Source organism: Panthera tigris, chromosome A1 (genome assembly GCF_018350195.1).
Source record: "Panthera tigris isolate Pti1 chromosome A1, P.tigris_Pti1_mat1.1, whole genome shotgun sequence".
Lineage (NCBI taxonomy): Eukaryota > Metazoa > Chordata > Mammalia > Carnivora > Felidae > Panthera > Panthera tigris.
In genome coordinates, this window is record NC_056660.1 from 108,705,837 (window position 1) to 108,725,568 (window position 19,732).

At 41.9% G+C, this 19,732-nt stretch overlaps 1 protein-coding gene across 1 annotated transcript in view; it reads left to right on the forward strand.

Moving 5' to 3' along the window:
- SLC22A4 (solute carrier family 22 member 4) overlaps positions 1-17,800 on the forward strand; it is a 40,207-nt gene extending 22,407 nt beyond the window's left edge. The window contains exons 4-10 of the mRNA XM_007087816.3: positions 161-332; positions 4,966-5,092; positions 9,030-9,130; positions 10,759-10,973; positions 13,549-13,731; positions 15,205-15,340; positions 17,460-17,800. Coding sequence (XP_007087878.3) covers positions 161-332; positions 4,966-5,092; positions 9,030-9,130; positions 10,759-10,973; positions 13,549-13,731; positions 15,205-15,340; positions 17,460-17,535 — 1,010 coding nt within the window. The 3' untranslated portion in view covers positions 17,536-17,800. The remainder of the gene's footprint in view (positions 1-160; positions 333-4,965; positions 5,093-9,029; positions 9,131-10,758; positions 10,974-13,548; positions 13,732-15,204; positions 15,341-17,459) is intronic.
- The last annotated feature ends 1,932 nt before the right edge of the window (positions 17,801-19,732 follow it).

The following is a 19,732-nucleotide window of genomic DNA, read 5'->3' on the forward strand; positions in this document are numbered from 1 at the left end:
CTTCACCCTGATCATGCCTCCTCCGGGCCACACGGCAAACAAGTGCCTCTTCCCTTTTGCAAGTAATTACAGTTCGAACTCTAACTGCCAGGTAATTGATGTAAAACAACAAATATTAAAGTAAGTTAAAATGCTAATACTCCTCCCTTGTTTTGAACAGGAACTGAAATTCTTGGCAAGTCAGTTCGTATTATATTCTCTACGTTAGGAGTGTGCACATTTTTTGCAGTTGGCTACATGCTGCTGCCACTGTTTGCTTACTTCATCAGAGACTGGCGGATGCTGCTGCTGGCGCTGACGGTGCCGGGGGTGCTGTGCATCCCCCTGTGGTGGTGAGTGTGGCTCGGTCCCAGACAGCCCCCTGCTGCGGGCCAGCATGCCTGGAGCCAGAGCCTGGTGTGGATCCTCCTCGCGTGGGCTTGCGTGACCTCAGCGCGGCTGGCTGAGGCTGGGGTTTCGGAGCCCGTAGAGTGTCTGCCTCGCTGTGGGTGGGCCTGTGTGCTGGGGTTTGATTCTCCATGGTCCCCGCAAAGCACAGTTCTCAGGAAACCCCCCTCCCACAGGCTCCTCCCCACAGGCTCACTAACTTGATGTTGGTTGTTGATATTGCTTGTGGAGTTGTTACTGTGGGGTTCTGTTGTTTCCAACTCTGTCCCACCGTGCTCTTTCCACACTGTTCTGTCTCTAGGAAATCTCTTTCTCCTTATGGATTCATCTAGTGTCATTTCCTCAGGCTTCTCTATCACAAGGTGATTAACATGTAGGTTGCTCCTATTTATCTGCTTTGTCTTGAAGGGCGAAAGAATTACTTTCGTTTAATAAGTTGTTAGAGAAATGTTCTCTCCTTCCATAATCCTGCCACCCAATTTTGACACATTGGTGTGGGAATAACCAAGTTTGGAGATACTGGGTCCCAGTTTCACCCAACATGATTAAGTGGGAAATTTCAGGTGAGAGAAGAGATTAGAATCATGGAATAAGGTTCCAGTTGCACCCTCTTTTGGGGGATTCCCCCATTTCTTTGTATTATGGGCTCCCCCCCCCCATATTTAAGTAAGAGGAAAGGGGATTTCTTCTACTGGTGGGTCTCTCTCTCTCTCTCTCTCGTTAATCCTTCTTGGTTTGGTTTCAGGTTATCAATATCAAATCTCCCCGCAGTGACAGGTTTTACCAAACTGCTTGATCTGTACCTGCTTACACACAATGAAAGTTTCTTTGACTGGTTTTAAAAACTCATGGTTTAGACTAGCTCTTATGGTTTCCCTGTCCTGTGGACATAGCCTAGGAAGTTGCCAGAAGGTCTTTTATCTTCCTGCAATTGTTAGACAGCCATACAGACTGACAGCACATTTTGGCCTCCTTGGACTGGATAGCTCAGGTTGGACCACTCCAAGCTACTGTCTTTTTATCACCTCTAAGACTGCTATGTTTTTCAGTGTAAATTCTTGGCATACATGTGCCTGGGAGGAGAAAGCACTTTTTTTCCTTACTTCTCTGGAATTTGAGAGACACTGTTTTCAAGGTTAGCTACTATTCTGATTTGGAGGTTTCTTCTGGAACCCAGTCTGAGGGTCAGGAAAGCTTATGGGAAATCAGGACAGGCCATTAACTACAGAGCTCTGTCTCCAAGGAAGCACCCCAGATTTACAAGAGAAGGGCAATTTCCTGGCATGAGAGTGAGCATCATCATTATCATCAACATTACCTTCATCACATCTTCTGTCCCTGTTTCCATAATTCCCTTGCTAGCTGAATTTATTATAAGAAATGGTGGTGACCAGAGATTCTCTCAAGACACAAGATAAGATTATTCAAAGGTTATTTTCTGCCTCTTCACACAAATGATGTTAATAATCTCTGATTCCTGGTTGCTGTTTTGGCATAAGACACCAGTACTTCTAAAATATGGTATAATAATATGTTATTGGTATGTGCTCCTATAAGAGAGAGAGAGAGAGAGAGAGAGAGAGAGAGAGAGAATAAAAATAGAAGGGCCCTGACTGACCATTAGAGATTAGTATGGATTTTAATTTCTGGGGCTTGGATCTTTGCCTCAGGCCCAGATACTACAGCAAGAAACCACTCTGGTAGGTCAGTCCCTTCAGTTTCCAGCTGAGGAGGTCCATCCCATGAGGAGCTGCATTACTCTTGCCCTAAGGAGAGTTCTTGCTTCTGTTGGTTGCCCATGGGCTGAACCATGAGCGCTCCCGGCTGTGGGCACACTGTACCTGGGACAGGACTGCCCTAGACAGAGGGCAGCCCCGGGCCAGCACTACAAAGCTGAGTGCTTATGCTGAAAGTTTAACAACAGTCTTATCATTCCCCTATAAAAACAGAATAGCTTTCTTATGAATGCCTCGTCCCTGAGGGTGGGACTTCCGGAAGCCATACTCATCAGTCTAGGGGGGTTGGGGTGATTGGGGGGTCAGGTTAGGGCTGCTGCACTTCCTGCTGTCTGCTCAATGTATGATAGAGACTCTCTAGCAATGCCCTTCCCCTGTTCAACTTGAATTCAATACCTAGAGAGGCTACGGTGTATAACCTCATATGGTACTCCATTAAATTTTGAAATAATCAGCTAGACTTAATTCTCCATGCAGTAAAAAGCCATGGCAATCCAAAAATAGAGATCACAGCAGCCCTGAGTATGGTGGCCTGGAAATGGGAGTAAACCCATGCAGAGCCCTGCAGGTAGTCTGGGGAATTTTTATGTCCCAGGTTCCTTTTTTGTTTGTTTGTTTGTTTATGTTTACTTATTTATTTAGAGAGAGAGAGAGAGACGGGGGGGGGGGGGCACACACGACCAGGGGAGGGGCAGAGAAAGAGGGAGAGAGAGAATCTCAAGCAGGTTCTGTGCTGTCAGCACAGAGCCCGACGTGGGACTTGATCTCACATACTGTGAGATCACGACCTGAGCCGAAATCAAGAGTCGCCAACTGAGCCACCCAGCCACCCCTGTCCCAAGTTCCCTTTAAAAGGTTTAGCAAAGGGCGCCTGGGTGGCTCAGTTGGTTGAACATCTGACTTCGGCTCAGATCATGATCTCACGGTTCGTGGGTTCAAGCCCCACATCAGGCTCTGTGCTGACAGCTCAGAGCCTGGACCCTGCTTTGGGTTCTGTGTCTCCCTCTCTCTCTGCCCTCCCCAACTTGTTCTCTGTCTCTCTTTGTCTCTTAAAAATGAATAAATGTCGGGGCGCCTGGGTGGCGCAGTCGGTTAAGCGTCCGACTTCAGCCAGGTCACGATCTCGCGGTCCGTGAGTTCCAGCCCCGCGTCAGGCTCTGGGCTGACAGCTTGGAGCCTGGAGCCTCTTTCCGATTCTGTGTCTCCCTCTCTCTCTGCCCCTCCCCCGTTCATGCTCTGTCTCTCTCTGTCCCAAAAATAAATTAAAAAACGTTGAAAAAAAAAATTAAAAATGAATAAATGTTAAAAAAAATATTTTTAAAAAGGTTTGGCAAGAAGTGACTACAGGTATGAATGGAGTATGTGTATAGGGGGTGAGAAAGAGCCAATAGATGCAACTTGAAGAACCAATAGAAGCTTTTCAATATCTAGCTGACTAAACATTAGGAACTTGAGGTCAATGATGGCCCTGAAAGCCTGTGGAAGGAAAGGTAGAGTATTTCTAAGAACAACCTGGTGGGGGAAAGACATTGCTCAGAATCAGAAGTAAAGCATACATGTATATATACATGAAGTATACAGTGGCTGGGAAGTAAGGCCTCAAATTCTGCACTAACACAGTAGCCACTAGCCACATGCAGCTATGTAAATTAAAATTAATTAAAAGTAAATAAAATTAAAAATTCATTTCCTCAGTCACACTAGTTACACTAGCTCAACAACATGTGGTTACTGGCTACTATATTGAACAAAACAGCTATAGAACACTGCAGAAAGTTCCCTTGGACAGCACAGCTCAATTACTGAAGGTCAGTGACCTAACATCACAGTTGCTACAAGGACCAACTAAGAGTAGATTCCAAAAAATATAAACTGGGTTCATTTTTCAACTGATGTGCTAATAGGCTGGGGAAGGAGGCTGAGGGTTGACCATTTGATAAGTTGTGTTTTGCTCTGAGATTAATTCCTATTGAGGCTTTGGAGGGGCACATGTAATTATAGGAGGCCCCTATACCTGCTACATGTGATTTATTTTCTGGGATAACTGAGTACTGACAAATAGGTGAGAAAAACAAGAGAAGAATGGCAGAAGAATGGCTGAGAGATTTTGAGAAATAAAAAGTAGAAAAGAATAGAAAAAATAAATAAATATAAGTATGAAAAAATAAATAGAAATAGAAAAAATAGAAAAATTAGGAAAGAATAGAAGTCAAGTGTGTGTAATAAAAAAAGTTTCTAGGTGGTTAAAAAAAAAAAGATAACATTGACTGTCTCCCAAAAACTGGTTTGGTTACTCACTGGCCTGGTAGTCTGTTGAGAGCCACAAGGATAGCCCATCAGAGGGTGTCCATATGTACATCTTCTCCTCTGACTGTAAGAAGAGCCCAGAAAGCACAGATGCCTTGGCCACCCTTTACCTGATAAACTTTTGAGCTTTGTCAGCTGGGGCCCCAGGAATTCTTCAAGGGATGGAGACACTAAAAAGACACTAGATTGTGTTTCTTTTATGACCCACCCTGGCTATTACATTTGAGATGACTTTCTCCCACTGCCCTGGCTTACACGCACCCACAGTTAATGTTACTCCTTATGGTCTGGTCCTGGCTTCAAGTACGACTGATGATGATTGGTCTTATGGTTTGATCAAGACTTTGAAACTTGGAGGTGCTTTTGTTTATTCCTATTATCAATGGAAATCTTATGAGGCGCCCCCCTTCCTGATTTCCTTTAAACAGGCACACTACAATTTCACAAAATAAAAATCATTTGGGGGGAACTTGTGGTGAATACTATCAAAGCTTGCTATTCTGAAAAGTTATAAACCCTTAAAAATTTATTCCAGGTTTATTCCTGAATCTCCCCGGTGGTTGATATCCCAGAGAAGATTTATAGAGGCTGAAAATATCATCCAAAAAGCTGCAAAAATGAACAACAAAGCGGCCCCAGTGGTGATTTTTGATCCTATGGAGGTAAACATTTGCAGATGTGCCCTCTTGAGGTCAGCCATGCATTCTTGATTTCAGGGAATGTAATTTAATCCGATGTGTTTTGAGTGCCCACTATGTACCACGTGCTGCATGAGTCCTTAGAGACATAGTGATGATTAAGTTCTGAGATGAAACCCACGTCAAAAGGCTGTGTATGAATTAGGTGCGATCATGTATGTAAACTGCTTAGCATACAGCAAGTGTTGATTAAATACTAATTCCCTTTCCTTTGGCAAGTTTACTTCCAACTTTTTACTGGTACTGCTCCAAACCACTGGTGCAGTTGCATATCACATAATCTAAATGTCCACATTAAGTGGAAAAAAATGTAGTTGAGGGAAATTCCATGCAGGATTTACTCACTGTACTCTGAATCGTACCAAAGCTGCTGAGGAAGCTGTATATGCCTTTAGTCTTGCTGTGTCGTGTCTAGAACCTAAAGGTGTGAAAGCACAGGCTCAAGGGTTCAACCCAAAAGGCTCGAAGGTTCATCCCTGAAGGCAAGAGACCACGCGAAAAAGATATTCCATGGTGGCAGCCACACTTCCTGACAGTCAGTGAAGACTCGCAGTGTCCCCATTCATGCCCTGTGCCACGTCCTAGAGAAAATAAGAAAATGAGATACAGTTCCTATGCTTAAGGAGAATAGCATGTAGCTAAGAGTGTCACCAAGATTAGATGAAACATAAATGATGCCAGGAGGGAGGAAATGCTTATGTATCCAAGGAGTAGATGCTGTGTGCCAGCAGAGAAAGGGAACAGACTCAGAGCTGAAGAGGCAGGTCTGAACCAGGGGTGGGGGCCCTTAGATGAATGGAAAGAATGGAACAGGGCTTTCCTGGCTAGGAGAAGGGTAGGCGTCTGCCCAGGAAACCCAAAGAAGACTAGGGCAGCTGCAGCAACAGTATGCCTGCCCACATTGAAGTCCGCACTGCTGGCTTCCACAGAAAGCAGAACTTTCAGAGGGTGGTGGGCACACCACTGCTCCACCCCAAGGGCTTCCTCCGTCCCTGGCCTTTGGCCCCTCTGTCAGAAGCAGATGTCCTGGCAATGGCTGGAGCGTTAATTACAGTGCCAGGAACCCAAGGTCCCAGAGGGCTGCTAGGACAGAGATTGCTGAATCCTTCACTCTTCACATCAGGAATTCTGTTCCCCCGGTGGCTCAGTTGGTTAAGCATCTGATTTCAGCTCAGGTCATGATCTCATGGTTTGTGAGTTTGAGTCCCGCATGAGGCTCTGTGCTGACAGCTCAGAGCCTGGAGCCTGCTTCAGATTCTGTGTTTCCTGCTTTCTCTGCCCCTTCCCCTCCCCCCCCCCTCCCGCCGCTCTCTGTCTCCAAAAATAAACATTAAAAAAATGTTTAAAAAAAAGAATTTCATTCCCAGCCTTAGATAATTTATTGGACATGGGGAGTGTCCAGTGAACTCTTCTGCATCTCAGGGCTGTGGTGGTTGTTTGTTGATATTTATTGGATATGTGATCTGATTCCTGTGTTTGAGGAATTTACAGTTTAGTAGTATAAGTCAGACTTACAAGAGATAGTTAGAGGCAAATAAGAATAAAGTCCAGTGTCAAAACACATGCTTCTGATAGAATCTTGTTTCTTCCTACCATGAGGCATTTGGAGCCTGAATTGGACAAGCCTGTTGGAGGAAAAGAGAGCCAGTGTTCATCTCTGCTGCTCACCTCCTGGTGACAGTGGAGAGGGGTCCTCTTAAGGAGGGTCCACAGAGCCCTGCGTCAGCAAGTGCGGCCTGCTCAGAATGATAATGGAGAGTCTACCAGGTGCCAGGCATGGTATTCAAATTATTTGATGTTCATTCAAGCCATAGCTCGTGGATACTACTCTAGGCTCTTTTTTTCAGGAGAAGAAATTGAGGCACAGAGAAGTTAAGTAATTTGCCTAGAATTACACAGCTAGAAGTCTCACTAGAGCTGTCTGGTGCCAAAGTACATGCTCTTCACAACTGTGCTTTCTTATCTCATGGTAGAGGCAGTGGACAGGAAAAAATACAGAGTAGTATCATCTTGGAAAGTGATCTGGGGCTTCTCTGGCTTTCCTTCTCAAGCACCTTTAACCTGCTCATCGAGTCTGGTTCAAAGGCATTTTGGTGACTCCATACAGAGGCGAGCACTGGATATAAGAATATTCTTGTACTGAGGTTTCCGAACCTGGCTGTCATCAAAATCACCCAAGGAGCTTTAAAAATACCATCCTTGGAATGCCTGGGCGGCTCAGTCAGTTGGACGTCCGACTTCGGCTCAGGTCATGATCTCATGGTCCGTGAGTTCGAGACCCACATGAGGCTCTGTGCTGATAGCTCAGAGCCTGGAGTCTGCTTCATATTCTGTGTCTCCCTCTCTCTCTGGCCCTCCCCCACTCATGTCGTGTCTCTCAAAAATAAATAAAGATTAAAAAATTGTTTTAAAAAAATACAGAATCCTAGGCTTCAGGGCCCACAGGAAATATTCAGATTCAGCAGGGCCAGGGTAAGACCTGGCGATCTGCATTTTCATAAAGCACCAAGTGTTAGCATAGACCTGGTGCCCAGGTCCTATCCATGCATGGCACCACTTCCAGAACCCCCATGAAGACTTCTAGTTCCCACTAGTCTATGCAGGGGCTTTGCTTTGTCATGATAACAGGGTTCTACTGCCAGGGGCGTGTTCTAGAGCTGCACACTCCAAATACTGTAGAAGAAGAAAGGCGATATGTCTGCAAACTGCAGGAGGGAGTGTGGTTATTCTTGGGAAGACAGATGCTCATATTTGGGGAGCACTTGCTTCAACAGCCAGTCTGGCAGTCTTACTCCTTCATTGTAGACACTCCTTCCTCGGCCTCTTATTTTTTTAAATCTTTTTTTAAAAAATGTTTATTTATTTATTTTTGAGAGAGAGAGAGAGGACACAAGTAGGGGAGGGGCAGAGAGAGAGAGAGAGGGAGACACAGAATCCGAAGCAGGCTCCAGACTCAGAGCTGTCATCAGGGAGCCTGACACGGGGCTCAAACTCACCAACTGTGAGATCATGACCTGAGCTGAAGTCAGACACTTAACCCACTGAGCCACCCAGGTGCCCCTCAGCCTCTTATTGCACATGCACTCTATGTCCTTGCACTTTATCCCAAAAAGATTACCCACCTCAGGGCCTTGTAACTTTTTTACAAGTTCCACTGAGCTTGGTTATCTAGACTCCTAACACATGGCAAGTTCACTTTAGTTAAATTAAGAATAAAGGAGGGAAGCCCATTGACAGCAGTAAGAAATTGCCACTAGCCAAATAGCACCTTTTCCTCAGTGATGCAGTAGTAGCAATAATTATAGTTAAAATGTATTGGGTATTTACTATGGTTCAAGTACTATGCTAAGCTTTATATACATATATATGATCTCATGTAATCTTCTCAACTCCCAATTATTATACCTTTTTAACATACAAGTAAACTGAGGCTCAGGGGGAATAGTCACTTGCCCAAGGTCCCTCAGTCAACCCAAATCCTTTCTGACTCTGAGACAACAACAAGAAAAATATAAAAAGCAGATATGGATCCCAAGGCAGTTAGGGGCTGCTTGGCCCTAAGGAGCACAGATCCTAAGGATCACAGCTCCGTGTGATTAAGGTCACCACAGTGATGTGACCATGAGTCAAGAAAAGGCTGTTAGCAATCAGGCTTTATATGAAGAGACAGTGAAACCAATGTTACATATTTCAAAGGCTTCTGTCTAAAATGGGCCACAAGTATTTTAAAGTGTTAGAATAAGCATCATATATGTAGATGCCCTTATTCCCCTCAAATTCCAGACTTCTGAGCATACTCAAGGCGAAGCAGAGTTACAAGCATTAGTCTTTCCCACGCTGTCATGGTTGAAGATACTTCCTTACTAACCTCTTCATCTCCTGGTTATTTGCATTATTTTAGCTACAGGAACTAAAACTCCCAAGCCAGCAGAAAATTCTCATTCTCAGCCTGTTCAGGACTCGGAATATTGCCACAATTACCATTATGTCTTTGATGTTGTGGTAAGTAACAAGTGATCTAGAAATGTGACATGCAGCACATAAGTGTACAATTGATTTTCTTTAATCCACAGGGAACATCAGGGCATCGCCTGAGTTTTCCTGAGACAAAATAAAAATTATAGAATTCTAAGCCATTTGGAAATGTCTTCATTCAATTCACAGAACTGGATGCTGAAAAAAAGTCACAGGGGATAATCTTTAGGTCTGCAGTCCTGTGGCCCACATGGAAAGGGTCTGCCAATCCTAGGGTAGTTGAGATGAAGACCATTAATGTTCCTGGTGCCTGAGACTGAGAGGGTAATTCAGCTCCTGCTTCTCCAAGCTGGACTGGCAGCTGAACAGTGACGTCACAACATCCCCACTGCATCGGACTTCTGATGAGCTTTTCACCCTTGCCAATAGCAGACTACCCAGTGATTTTTCAGGCATAGAAATAATGAGTTGAGTCTGTAGACTAGATTTGATGATGTATCTACCAAGAAGTGAGGAAGGAGAAAAGAAGACCTGCCTACCCGACAGGAGCAACACAAGAAATTGTAGGTTCAGAGACTGCAGTGAGTCTGCTTTTAGGGCCATCCTGTTTTGCAGTTAGAAGAGATCAGTGACAATTATGCCACTTGATACAGCAAGTGTGTCACAAGCACATGGCTTTCCTCACTCTACACCTGCTTACTTCTTCTATGTCAGTGTATGTCATTGGTGCAAATGTATCTCGAGTGCTACTGAACCAGTACTAGTCCCTAGTTTTGCCTGCATTGTACTTATTACCAAATGCGACCATCGCGAAAATCCTCAGACTGATAACGTTCCATTTTTTCTTTTGTTTTGCATTAGCCCTTGTGCTACCCAACCCAGTAGAATATGTATAAAAAGATCCAACATTGTTCCTGAAAACATTTTTCAAATGCCCTCTGCTTTTCGGTCATGTCAATAATAAGCAAATTTCTGCACAGAGGAGTCTTTAAAGGGCAGTTGTTTTTTGCACAGAAAAGCTTCACAGTTATGTGGAAATTCACTGTAATGACGGGATATGGGGTGTGTACTGTGTGATACTTTGAACCATTATGGGGACTTTCATTCTTTTCCTCAAAGTGAGTTTTAATAAATTGATAGGAATTTACCGTAAGTGAATCCCATAGTATTACCTATGTATCTTCGTTTTTCTTTTTGATAAGAATGAAATCTGGATTTTATGTTCACTGACATGACTGACAATCTTTCTTCAAATTATAGTTGTAAGGGAATGAGGATGTACACAAGCTGTTCAGGAAATAACAAAATTTGAAATTCATTAGAACAGGGTAGGTATTGTTGAATGTTGGTATATCTAGACTAGGGCTATCCAATAGAACTTTCCACAATGATGAAAATGTTTTATGTCTGAGTTGTCCATTTTAGTAACTACTAGCCCCATGCAGCTATTAAGTGGGTTGAAGTGTGGCAAGTATGACTGAAGAATTGAATTTATAATTTTATTTAATTTTAACTTATTTACTTTTAAATAGCCATATGTGGTTAGTGGCTACTTGTAGGACAGAAAGATCTAGACAATTTCTTGACCATCATGGAATTATTGAGTGGTTCGGGTCATCCTCTCATCACTTTTGTGTTTTTCTGTGGTTTTGCAGGATGCTTACCTCAGTGGGTTACTTTGCTCTGTCTCTCAACGCTCCTAATTTACATGGAGATGCCTATTTGAACTGTTTCCTCTCTGCCTTGATTGAAGTTCCAGCCTACATTACAGCCTGGCTCCTGTTGCAAACCCTGCCCAGACGCTATATCATAGCTGGAGTACTGTTCTTGGGAGGAGGTGTGCTTCTCTTAATTCAACTGGTACCTGAAGGTAAGAAGTTAACCAATTTTAAGAGCTTACTAGAGGGGTGCCTGGGTGGCTCAGTCGGTTAAGCAGCCGACTTCGGCTCAGGTCATGATCTCACGGTCCGTGGGTTCGAGTCCCGCGTCAGGCTCTGTGCTGACAGCTCAGAGCCTGGAGCCTGTTTCAGATTCTGTGTCTCCCTCTCTCTGACCCTCCCCTGTTCATGCTCTGTCTCTCCCTATCTCAAAAATAAATAAAATGTTAAAAAAAATTTTTTAAAAAAAGAGCTTACTAGAAAAGCTCCACACCTTGACTAAACTCATCATTTGTCACTGTGCTCTGTTGTTATGTAGCCTTTAGATCGTAAGTTCTTCATAAGTCAATCCAATCAGATAAGTGATAGACAACTACATAATTTTCCTGTGTTCGTAACAACCACCCCCCCCTCCCCCGCCCAAACAGGAGTCAGCCTGAGAGAATCAGAAGTCACTGAGAGGAAGAACAATACTGTCAATCATCCCCTTGGTACTTTTATGTGAGGCACATATTCCAGTGTTGTAGTTTGTAGTACTTGCCAGGTCCAGTGTAAGTCAGTGATTTTTTTTTTAAGATTTGATTTGATTCATTATTTTGAGAGAGAGAGAGAGAGAGAGAGAGAGAGAGAGAGAGAGAACATGAGCTGGGGGAGAGGGGCAGAGGGAGAGAGGCAGAATCCCAAGCAGGTACCACACTGTCAGCACAGAGCCCAATGTGGGGCTCAATCCCACAACCCAAGGATCATGACCTGAGCTGAAATCAAGAGTCAGATGCTCAAATGACTGAGTCACCCAGGCACTCCTTAAAGTTGTATTTTTAAGTAATCTCTAAGTGGGACTTAAACTCATGACTCCAAGATCAAGAGTTGCATGCTCTTCTGACTGAGCCAGCCAAGCGCCCTTAGGCCAGTGATTTTTATGGTCTGTAATCTTTAAGTTGTTAAAGAGCACATAAAGACATTTGCTTCTTTTTTCTCTTTATATCAACCTTTATCATATTATTAAAATGTTATCAATAGATCATTGATACATAGTATTATACATAGAAATATATATTTCTTAATTATTAACAGGATAAAAAGGATTGGTTCTTCCCTTTGAGGATTAAATTTAACTATATTAGCGTGCTAACAACTTACTCTGAAACTGTTGTTACACATAAATGTGGACAAAGGTCACTGAAGGAATAAATGATCTAGAAAAACAGTACAGAAAAACAGGAAGGAACCTGTCACTCTCCACCTTTGTTTGTGTCTAATTATTAAGATATTTGAGGGGCTCAATTGGTTGAATGTCTGAGTCTTGATTTCAGCTCAGTTCATGATCTCAGGGTCATGAGATTGAGCCCCATGTTGGGATCCACACTGGGCTTGGACCTGCTTAAGATTCTGTCTCCCTCTACCTCTCATGCTCTCTCTCTCTCACTCTCCTAAAAAAAAAAAAGAAAGAAAGAAAAGATAAAGATATTTAAAGAAAAAGTGTTACTTGAGGAATATCTTTATACTATAAAAACAATCCCCAAACAAGCAAAAAGGACAACAAAAGCAACTGAGTTAAGAAAATCTCACTTCTAAAACCACTTCTGAGGAGGGAGTGTGGGGCAAGTTGAGGGCAAAGTACAGACTAACAGTAACCTACCCACCCCAGGATGGGATGTGTGTGATATTCCTCAGACACTCCTGCCTACCCAAGAACAAAGGAAAGGGGTTTAAGTGCTTACCATGGTGATGAGGGAAGTTAAGGCAAATGAAAAATTAGATTCCCTTACTGCCTACAGCCCACTGACAAGTCCTGGAAACCAGCAGTGACCTTCCTCTAGGAGCTGCCTCAATGATGACCCTTTGCTAGACCCTTTGCTTGGCTTAACATTCTCCTGCCCCACCCCACACCCCAGGGTCCTGTAAGTCTACTTTAACATATAAAAATTCCCTTGGGGCACCTGGGGGCTCAGTTGGTTAAGTATCCATCTTCGGCTCATGATCTCACGGTTCGTAAGTTCGAGCCCTACATCAGACTCTGCTGACAGCTCAAAGCCTGGAGCCTGCTTCTGATTCTGTCTCCGTCTCTCTCTGTTCCTCCCCTGCTCCTGCTCTGTCTCTCTCTCTCTCTTTCTCAAAAATAAATAAACATTAAAAAAGATTTTTTAAATTCCTTTGGTAACTTCCTTTATCTCACCCCCAAGATATATGCTGGCAATCATACTCCAAGCTTATGGCCCCCTGATATACATATGAAGCGTCTCATGACTCAGGTTTTACTAAATGGTAATAAATGGCTTATTTTCGTAACAACACTCAGTCCCTTAAGGGACTGGAAACCTTGCTTCCAAAATTCCTTAGAGACTTACTCTATCCCTAACCCCCTCCCAACCTGAGGGTATGTAACTAGCAACTCCTCATGACCCCAAGGTAGCTCTTCCTGCCTACAGGTCCTGTCCCCATGCTTTAATAAAATCACTTTTTTGTACCCGAGATGTCTTCAAGAATTCTTTCTTGGCTGTCAGCTCTGAACCCCCACCATCACCCCAAAACCCCACCACCTCTATTTACACTGGGTCTCTTTTCCAGATTACAACTTCTTGTCCATTGGTCTGGCGATGTTAGGAAAGTTCGGAATTACTTCTGCTTTCTCCATGCTGTATGTCTTCACTGCAGAGCTTTACCCCACCCTGGTCAGGAATATGGCTGTGGGGGTTACATCCATGGCCTCCAGAGTGGGCAGCATCATTGCTCCCTACTTTGTTTACCTCGGTGAGATGCATTTTGTCAATTTGTTCTTTTTTTTAAATATAAAGGAATAACTTTTTCATTGTGAAAAATGCTAACAGCATAAAAGGTACTGGAAAAAGTGCAAGTTTACTTCTTCACTCTCGGGCAGCCCAAATCGCAGCCCTAGAACTAAAAGGAGCTAATATTAACACTTCAGTGAATAGCCCTTCAGTTGTTTTTTATTGCAAAACATACACACACACACACACACACACACACACACAAAGACTATATATTAATCCCCAGGAAAGGTACACTCTAAATCTTTACAGAGAAAATGAAGCATTTTCTTGTTTTAAACATACTCTACATGGCTGCCCTGAACAACACCTAAGAAAGCACATTATTATATAGAATGGTGTCATTTCTCCTTTCTTCCTCCCTATACGTTCAAACCCTGCTCACTTGGTCTAAAGGGTGGACCATTGGTGCCTAAGAAACAGAGGAATCCAAGACAGAGCTTTCTATTCCACAATAGCTACTCCTGTTAGTGACATAGACGCCTCGCAGAAGATTCAAGTTTAACATTTTCTGTCAAATAAAATTCTTGGGTGTGTTGTTCCTCTGTAATCTCTGTATGCAGAAGGGAAGCAAGGTGAGGATCTATTATTCTCCTGTCCAAGGAATGCCTGATAAGGAAGAGGTGGAATGGCTCATACAATTACATACAAAACCAAGACATGCAAATGTTGCAGAAAGCAACCAAAGCCAGGCAGAATTCACGGTGCCTAACATTTAGTGATTGAAACTGGATTGAACGTATTACTTAGGTTTTTTTTCTGTAAGAGTTTCATGGCTCTTTAGGGGCATCTGGGTGGCTCGGTGAGATCGAGCCCCACATCGGGCTCTGAGTTGGTCATGGAACCTGTTTAAGATTCTCTCTCTCTCTCTCTCTCTCTCTCTCTCTCTCTCTGTCTCTCCCTCTACCATTCATGCTCTCTCTCTTTTAAAAAAAATATTATTAAAAAAAAAAGAAGAGTCTCATGGCTCTTTGGACCTAGCTGTCCACTGCAGCCCACTTTTGCTGGCAAAAGCAAAGGTCACAGCTTGTCACACCAGTCATAATGGCTAGTATCTGTCCCTGCAATATGCTTTCTCTCCTTGATGTCCTCTCATCCCTCCTCTCAAATTTCTTCCACCGTAAGAGGGAAAACTTGGTAGGCAAATAGTTCCATCAAAGGAACATGGGTCACACATGGTTAAACAGTGGCTTAGAGAATGGAACTGGCATGAAAGACCTTATGCAGCATCATGTAAGTAAATGAGTATGGAAATCATGAAGGCAATGACATCTGCCAAAGAGAAACTGTGATTGTGATATTTTACATATCTTTTTCCTTCTGACAATGTTCAGATTTAAAACTGCTCTCAAATACCATTGTTCACCATGAGAAAAGGATTCCCAAGAGCGTCTGAAGAATCCCTATATGTAATTGATGTTCTTGTTCCTTACAGGTGCATACAACAGAGTTCTGCCCTACATCCTCATGGGCAGCCTGACTGTCTTGATTGGAATCATCACCCTCTTTCTCCCTGAAAGTTTTGGAGTAACTCTACCAGAGACCTTAGAGCAGATGCAGAAAGTGAAAGGGTAAGTGGAACTTTAAAAACTGATACCAAAATTCCTCAGAAGGAATAAACATCCAAGAATAGCTAGGAAGTTTCTGAAAAAGAAGGGTGGTAAATGGAGGGTAGCTCTATCAGATAATAAAGCATATTACTAAGCAAAGGTAATTAAAACAGTGTGATACTGGTGTATGATAGAAATCCCTGGAATAGAATAGAGTTCAGAATTAAATCCAAGAAAATATGATAAGGCAGTATATGCTAAAAATTAGCTATTCAAAATCAGTGAGGAAAATTAGATTATTCAGTAAAAGGTGTTAGAGAACTCAGCTAGCTATGTTGTATAAATAAAAAAAACTTGACTCCTACTTCAAAATACATCAAGATAAATTGCAGAGCAATTAATGTAAAATCATAAATGTTCCAGAAGAAAAGATATATATTTTTATAACCTTAGAGAAGGCCTTTCTGAATATGGTATGAAAAGCAAAGAGAATATGAAAGGAAAAGATTGCTATGTCTGATTGTGAAACTTTAGAAATTGTTGGCACAGCAAGAAAAGAAACCATAACTAAAAACAAAGGTCAAAAATCCAGGGCAAAAATATTTGCAACACACAATAGGTACCTGGGGCTAATATAGCTAATACACAAGAAACTCTCAGCAGTCAGTCAGAAAAAGACAAACAACTCAGCAGGAAAAATGCCAAAGGTCATCAACAAGCAGTTGACAGAAAAGGAAATTTCAATGGCAGATACATACATGAAAAGCAATACTTGTCCATATTTATAAAGAGATACAAAATAAAATAATTCAATATATATTTTTTTGTCTGTGAGATTTTATGAGAGTTTTTGCCCTGATACCAACCACTTCTTACCCAACTAGGTGTCCTGTAATTTAATTCAATTCCAACCCTTACCACCCAGAGTTTCCATCAGAATCCACAGGTTTAAGAGCTCAGTCCCATAGGACTGCCCTCACTTTAGATGCTGGTGATAAATATCAGGTCCCCAGATTATCCACACTTCTATCCAACTTGGCTTCAGAGTCTGATGTTTCCACAACCCCTGTGCTCAAATTCAGTAATTGTCCAGAATGATTCACAGAACCAGGATAACACTCTCCTTACCATTTCAAGCTTATTATAAAGGATACATATGAACAACCAGATGAAGAGGTGAGGTACAAAGAGGTGCAAAGGGTGAGGTCGAGAAGAGTCCAGGATACAGGAAACTTCTGTCCCTGTGCAGCTGGGGAGCACTGCCATTTTGGAGCATGGATGTGTTCACCAATTCAGAAGCTCTCCAAACCTCAGTGTTCAGAGGGTTTTATGGAGGTTTTATCACAGAGGCATGATCAATAACTAATGCAACCTGTTGTCCCTCTCTTCTCTTGGAGGTTGGAGGGTGGGGCTGAAAGTTCCAGGCTGCTAACCAAGGCCTAGTGTTTCTGGTGACCAGTCTCCATCCTGAAGCTATCAACTGACCCACCAGGAGTTGCCTCATTAGAACAAAAGACAAGACAGTCCTATTTCCCCTATCACTCAGGAAATGACAAAGGATTTAGGAGCGCTGAGTCAGGAACCAGGGACAAAAACCAAATATCTTTATACAGTATCACAGACTGGCAAACAATTAAAGATGAGTGGTAGTGTGGGAGAAGTTTAGATTCTAGAGTGAAAATGTCTGGCTTCAAATCCCAAATCTATTGCATAAATTAGGGAAAATTACTTAACTTTCGCTGAACCTCAGTATTTGCGTCTGTTGTACAGGAATAGTTCATATGGCTGTTGCGAGTTTACATAAGATAAAGTGACTTTAGCATTAAGCCATGAAAAACATAAATCTGTATGTGAGTAGATTCTGGTCCCTGAAGGAACATGTACAACAAAATGTACCCAAGACGTTGTTTCTTCTAATGATAGGACTATTTCAATATTAACTTTAGCTTGCCAAGAATTTCATGTTTACCACTCGATCCTTTCCTGAGGAGAATTGTAAAATTATAGAATACAAACTCTAGACTCCTGAGTTATTACTAGAGTTATGTTCATTGACTGGATAAATGTTTTTCAGCATCCCTCTAGCATTTTAAGGAGAAGAGTCTTGACTAATTTTCTTTACTGCTTATCTTATTTTCAGGTTCAGACTTAGGAAAAACACAAGAGATTCAACGGAGAAAGAAGAAAATCCCAAAGTTCTCATAACTTCATTCTGATAAAATTTCCACCCCATTTGGTGACCTGAAAAACAGATGCATAAGACTCTATGGAGAAACCAAAGTCTTTCCTGATGAAATGGACCAACCCTAAGGATTAACACTAAGATGACTTTGCTGTTGAGAAATGCTTGTCACATAGCAAACTCCAAGCCACTCTTCCAGATAATCCCCTTATTTTAAAAACAAACCATTTCTAGATAGTCCACCTTCCTAATTAATTCAATGAAATGGGTTCAATGAAAAGATTTTTTTGAAAAATGCATTGGTCAAGGACTGGTAAATTCATACAAAGATGAACCTTCATTTTCAAACATACAAATACTATTCAAATAAAAAGAATGTCTTTGTATTAACACAACTATTAGGTGATAACAGTATATGTGTGTATGTGTATAAGTGAACTAGTACATTCAAAATTAGAGTAATTTTTGAAGTGAACCTATATATTGCTGTAACTAAATGATTATATGCAGTATTCCTATCCAGAGAATTTCATACAATCCTTTGAGGGGAATTGATGGCAGATATTAATAGTGTTTTACAAGTGAAACACTGTAAGAGATCAAGAAACCTTGACATGCGGCTCATATGACCTGTTGGCCTTTACGAAGGAAACCCAGACAGTTCCCTGCTAAAATTCAGCGGCTATAACTCACAGTGTTTTGAATGGTCTGTATTTGTTGTGATCTTTTGAGGCACATGATTGAACTTTCTGTTTCTTAAGACTGGTTGAAAAGGTATTTTGCTAGTAAACAGATAATCAGGAAAGCCACAAACCAGTTAGATTGGTAAAGATGGTTTGTATGCCCCATGGCCAAGAGACATCAGCACTCAGGAAGAAGGCTGTCCAAGCCAACAATCTGGAAAGACTTTTAAAACAGTTCTTTCCATTAATAGATTCCTTCCTAAGCACGGTATGCAGCTACATTCTCTCTGACCAGGGGTGCATCTGGTTCCATGAATGAGCAGTGTAAAAAATAATGGTCACTAATGGGGTAATGTGTTATCATAAGCTCAGAAAATAAATGTCAGGTCTCTGTCTCAGCATGTTTTAGGCATGCTGAGATGATAACACAGCGAGGAGTTAATCCTGGAGACTGAGGCAGCATGCTTTCTCTGAAAGTGGCTTCTGCGACAGCAGCACAGCGAAAAGCAACTGAGCCTTTGACATCCCCAGCACTACAGTGTGCTCATAGAAGGAGGTAGCTCTGGTTTTTTATATGATGCTTGGTGGCATCATCTCCTAAAAATACTTATCCCCCAGATTAAATTTTCACTAAATATTTTGTAGAGGAAATTTTGACATAACTTCTTTAATAAATGGTCCATGTTATTTCAAGTTTCTTATCTTGAACTTGTCTGATTAACCCTGAATTCTTTCTCTTTATTGTTGTATTTCTAACACATATTTTATATCCTCATGACACACTGATCCTAGCTTTTGATTGTTACTTTAAAATCCATTAGAATATCCTAGAATAGTTTATGTCATGTCATTTGCACAGTTTCATCCACCCAGTGCTTTTGTCTCCCCCATGGATGCAGCCTGTCTGGATTATTTTTCCACCTACCTTGCTGGGCACTAGGTAGCCTGTCCCACAGACAGCAAGTCACGGTGTCTCCCAAGAAGCTCTCCTTGAACTTCCTTCCCACCGGTAGTGGCTGTTCCCTCCTCTGTGCTCCTCATGCACTTACTCAGTTGGGCTCTTGTCTTATTGCTTTCCAGAGGCTAGGGACATTACCTTGTTTGTCTTTTTATCCTCTGTAGATCTGTTTAGCATAGTGTTTTCTTGCATTTAGCAAGCATTGATAAATATTTTAGTTGAAAAACTTTGTAAATCTAGCTTGGTGAATATGTTTGATACATAGACATTAAAAAATTTAAATTTTTTAATGCTCTCAAATTTTTAAATGCTCTCAACGCTTTTTCTAAATGTGAAAAGTGAGGATTTTATAATTACCTTTTATTGCTGTTTGTGCAGGTGCTTTATGTCTTCTGAAAATCTGTTTATATAAAGGCAACAAGTACAGACATGATTATCTTTTCGGTAGTTCAAAGATCAAGTAGATCAATACGTGCCCAAATACTATTTGATTAAACTGAAGGTGCATTGCTGATTTTTAAAAACTACTTTTATTTATTTTTTTAAGTTTATGTATTTATTTTGGTAGAGAGAGAGAGAAAGAGAGAGAG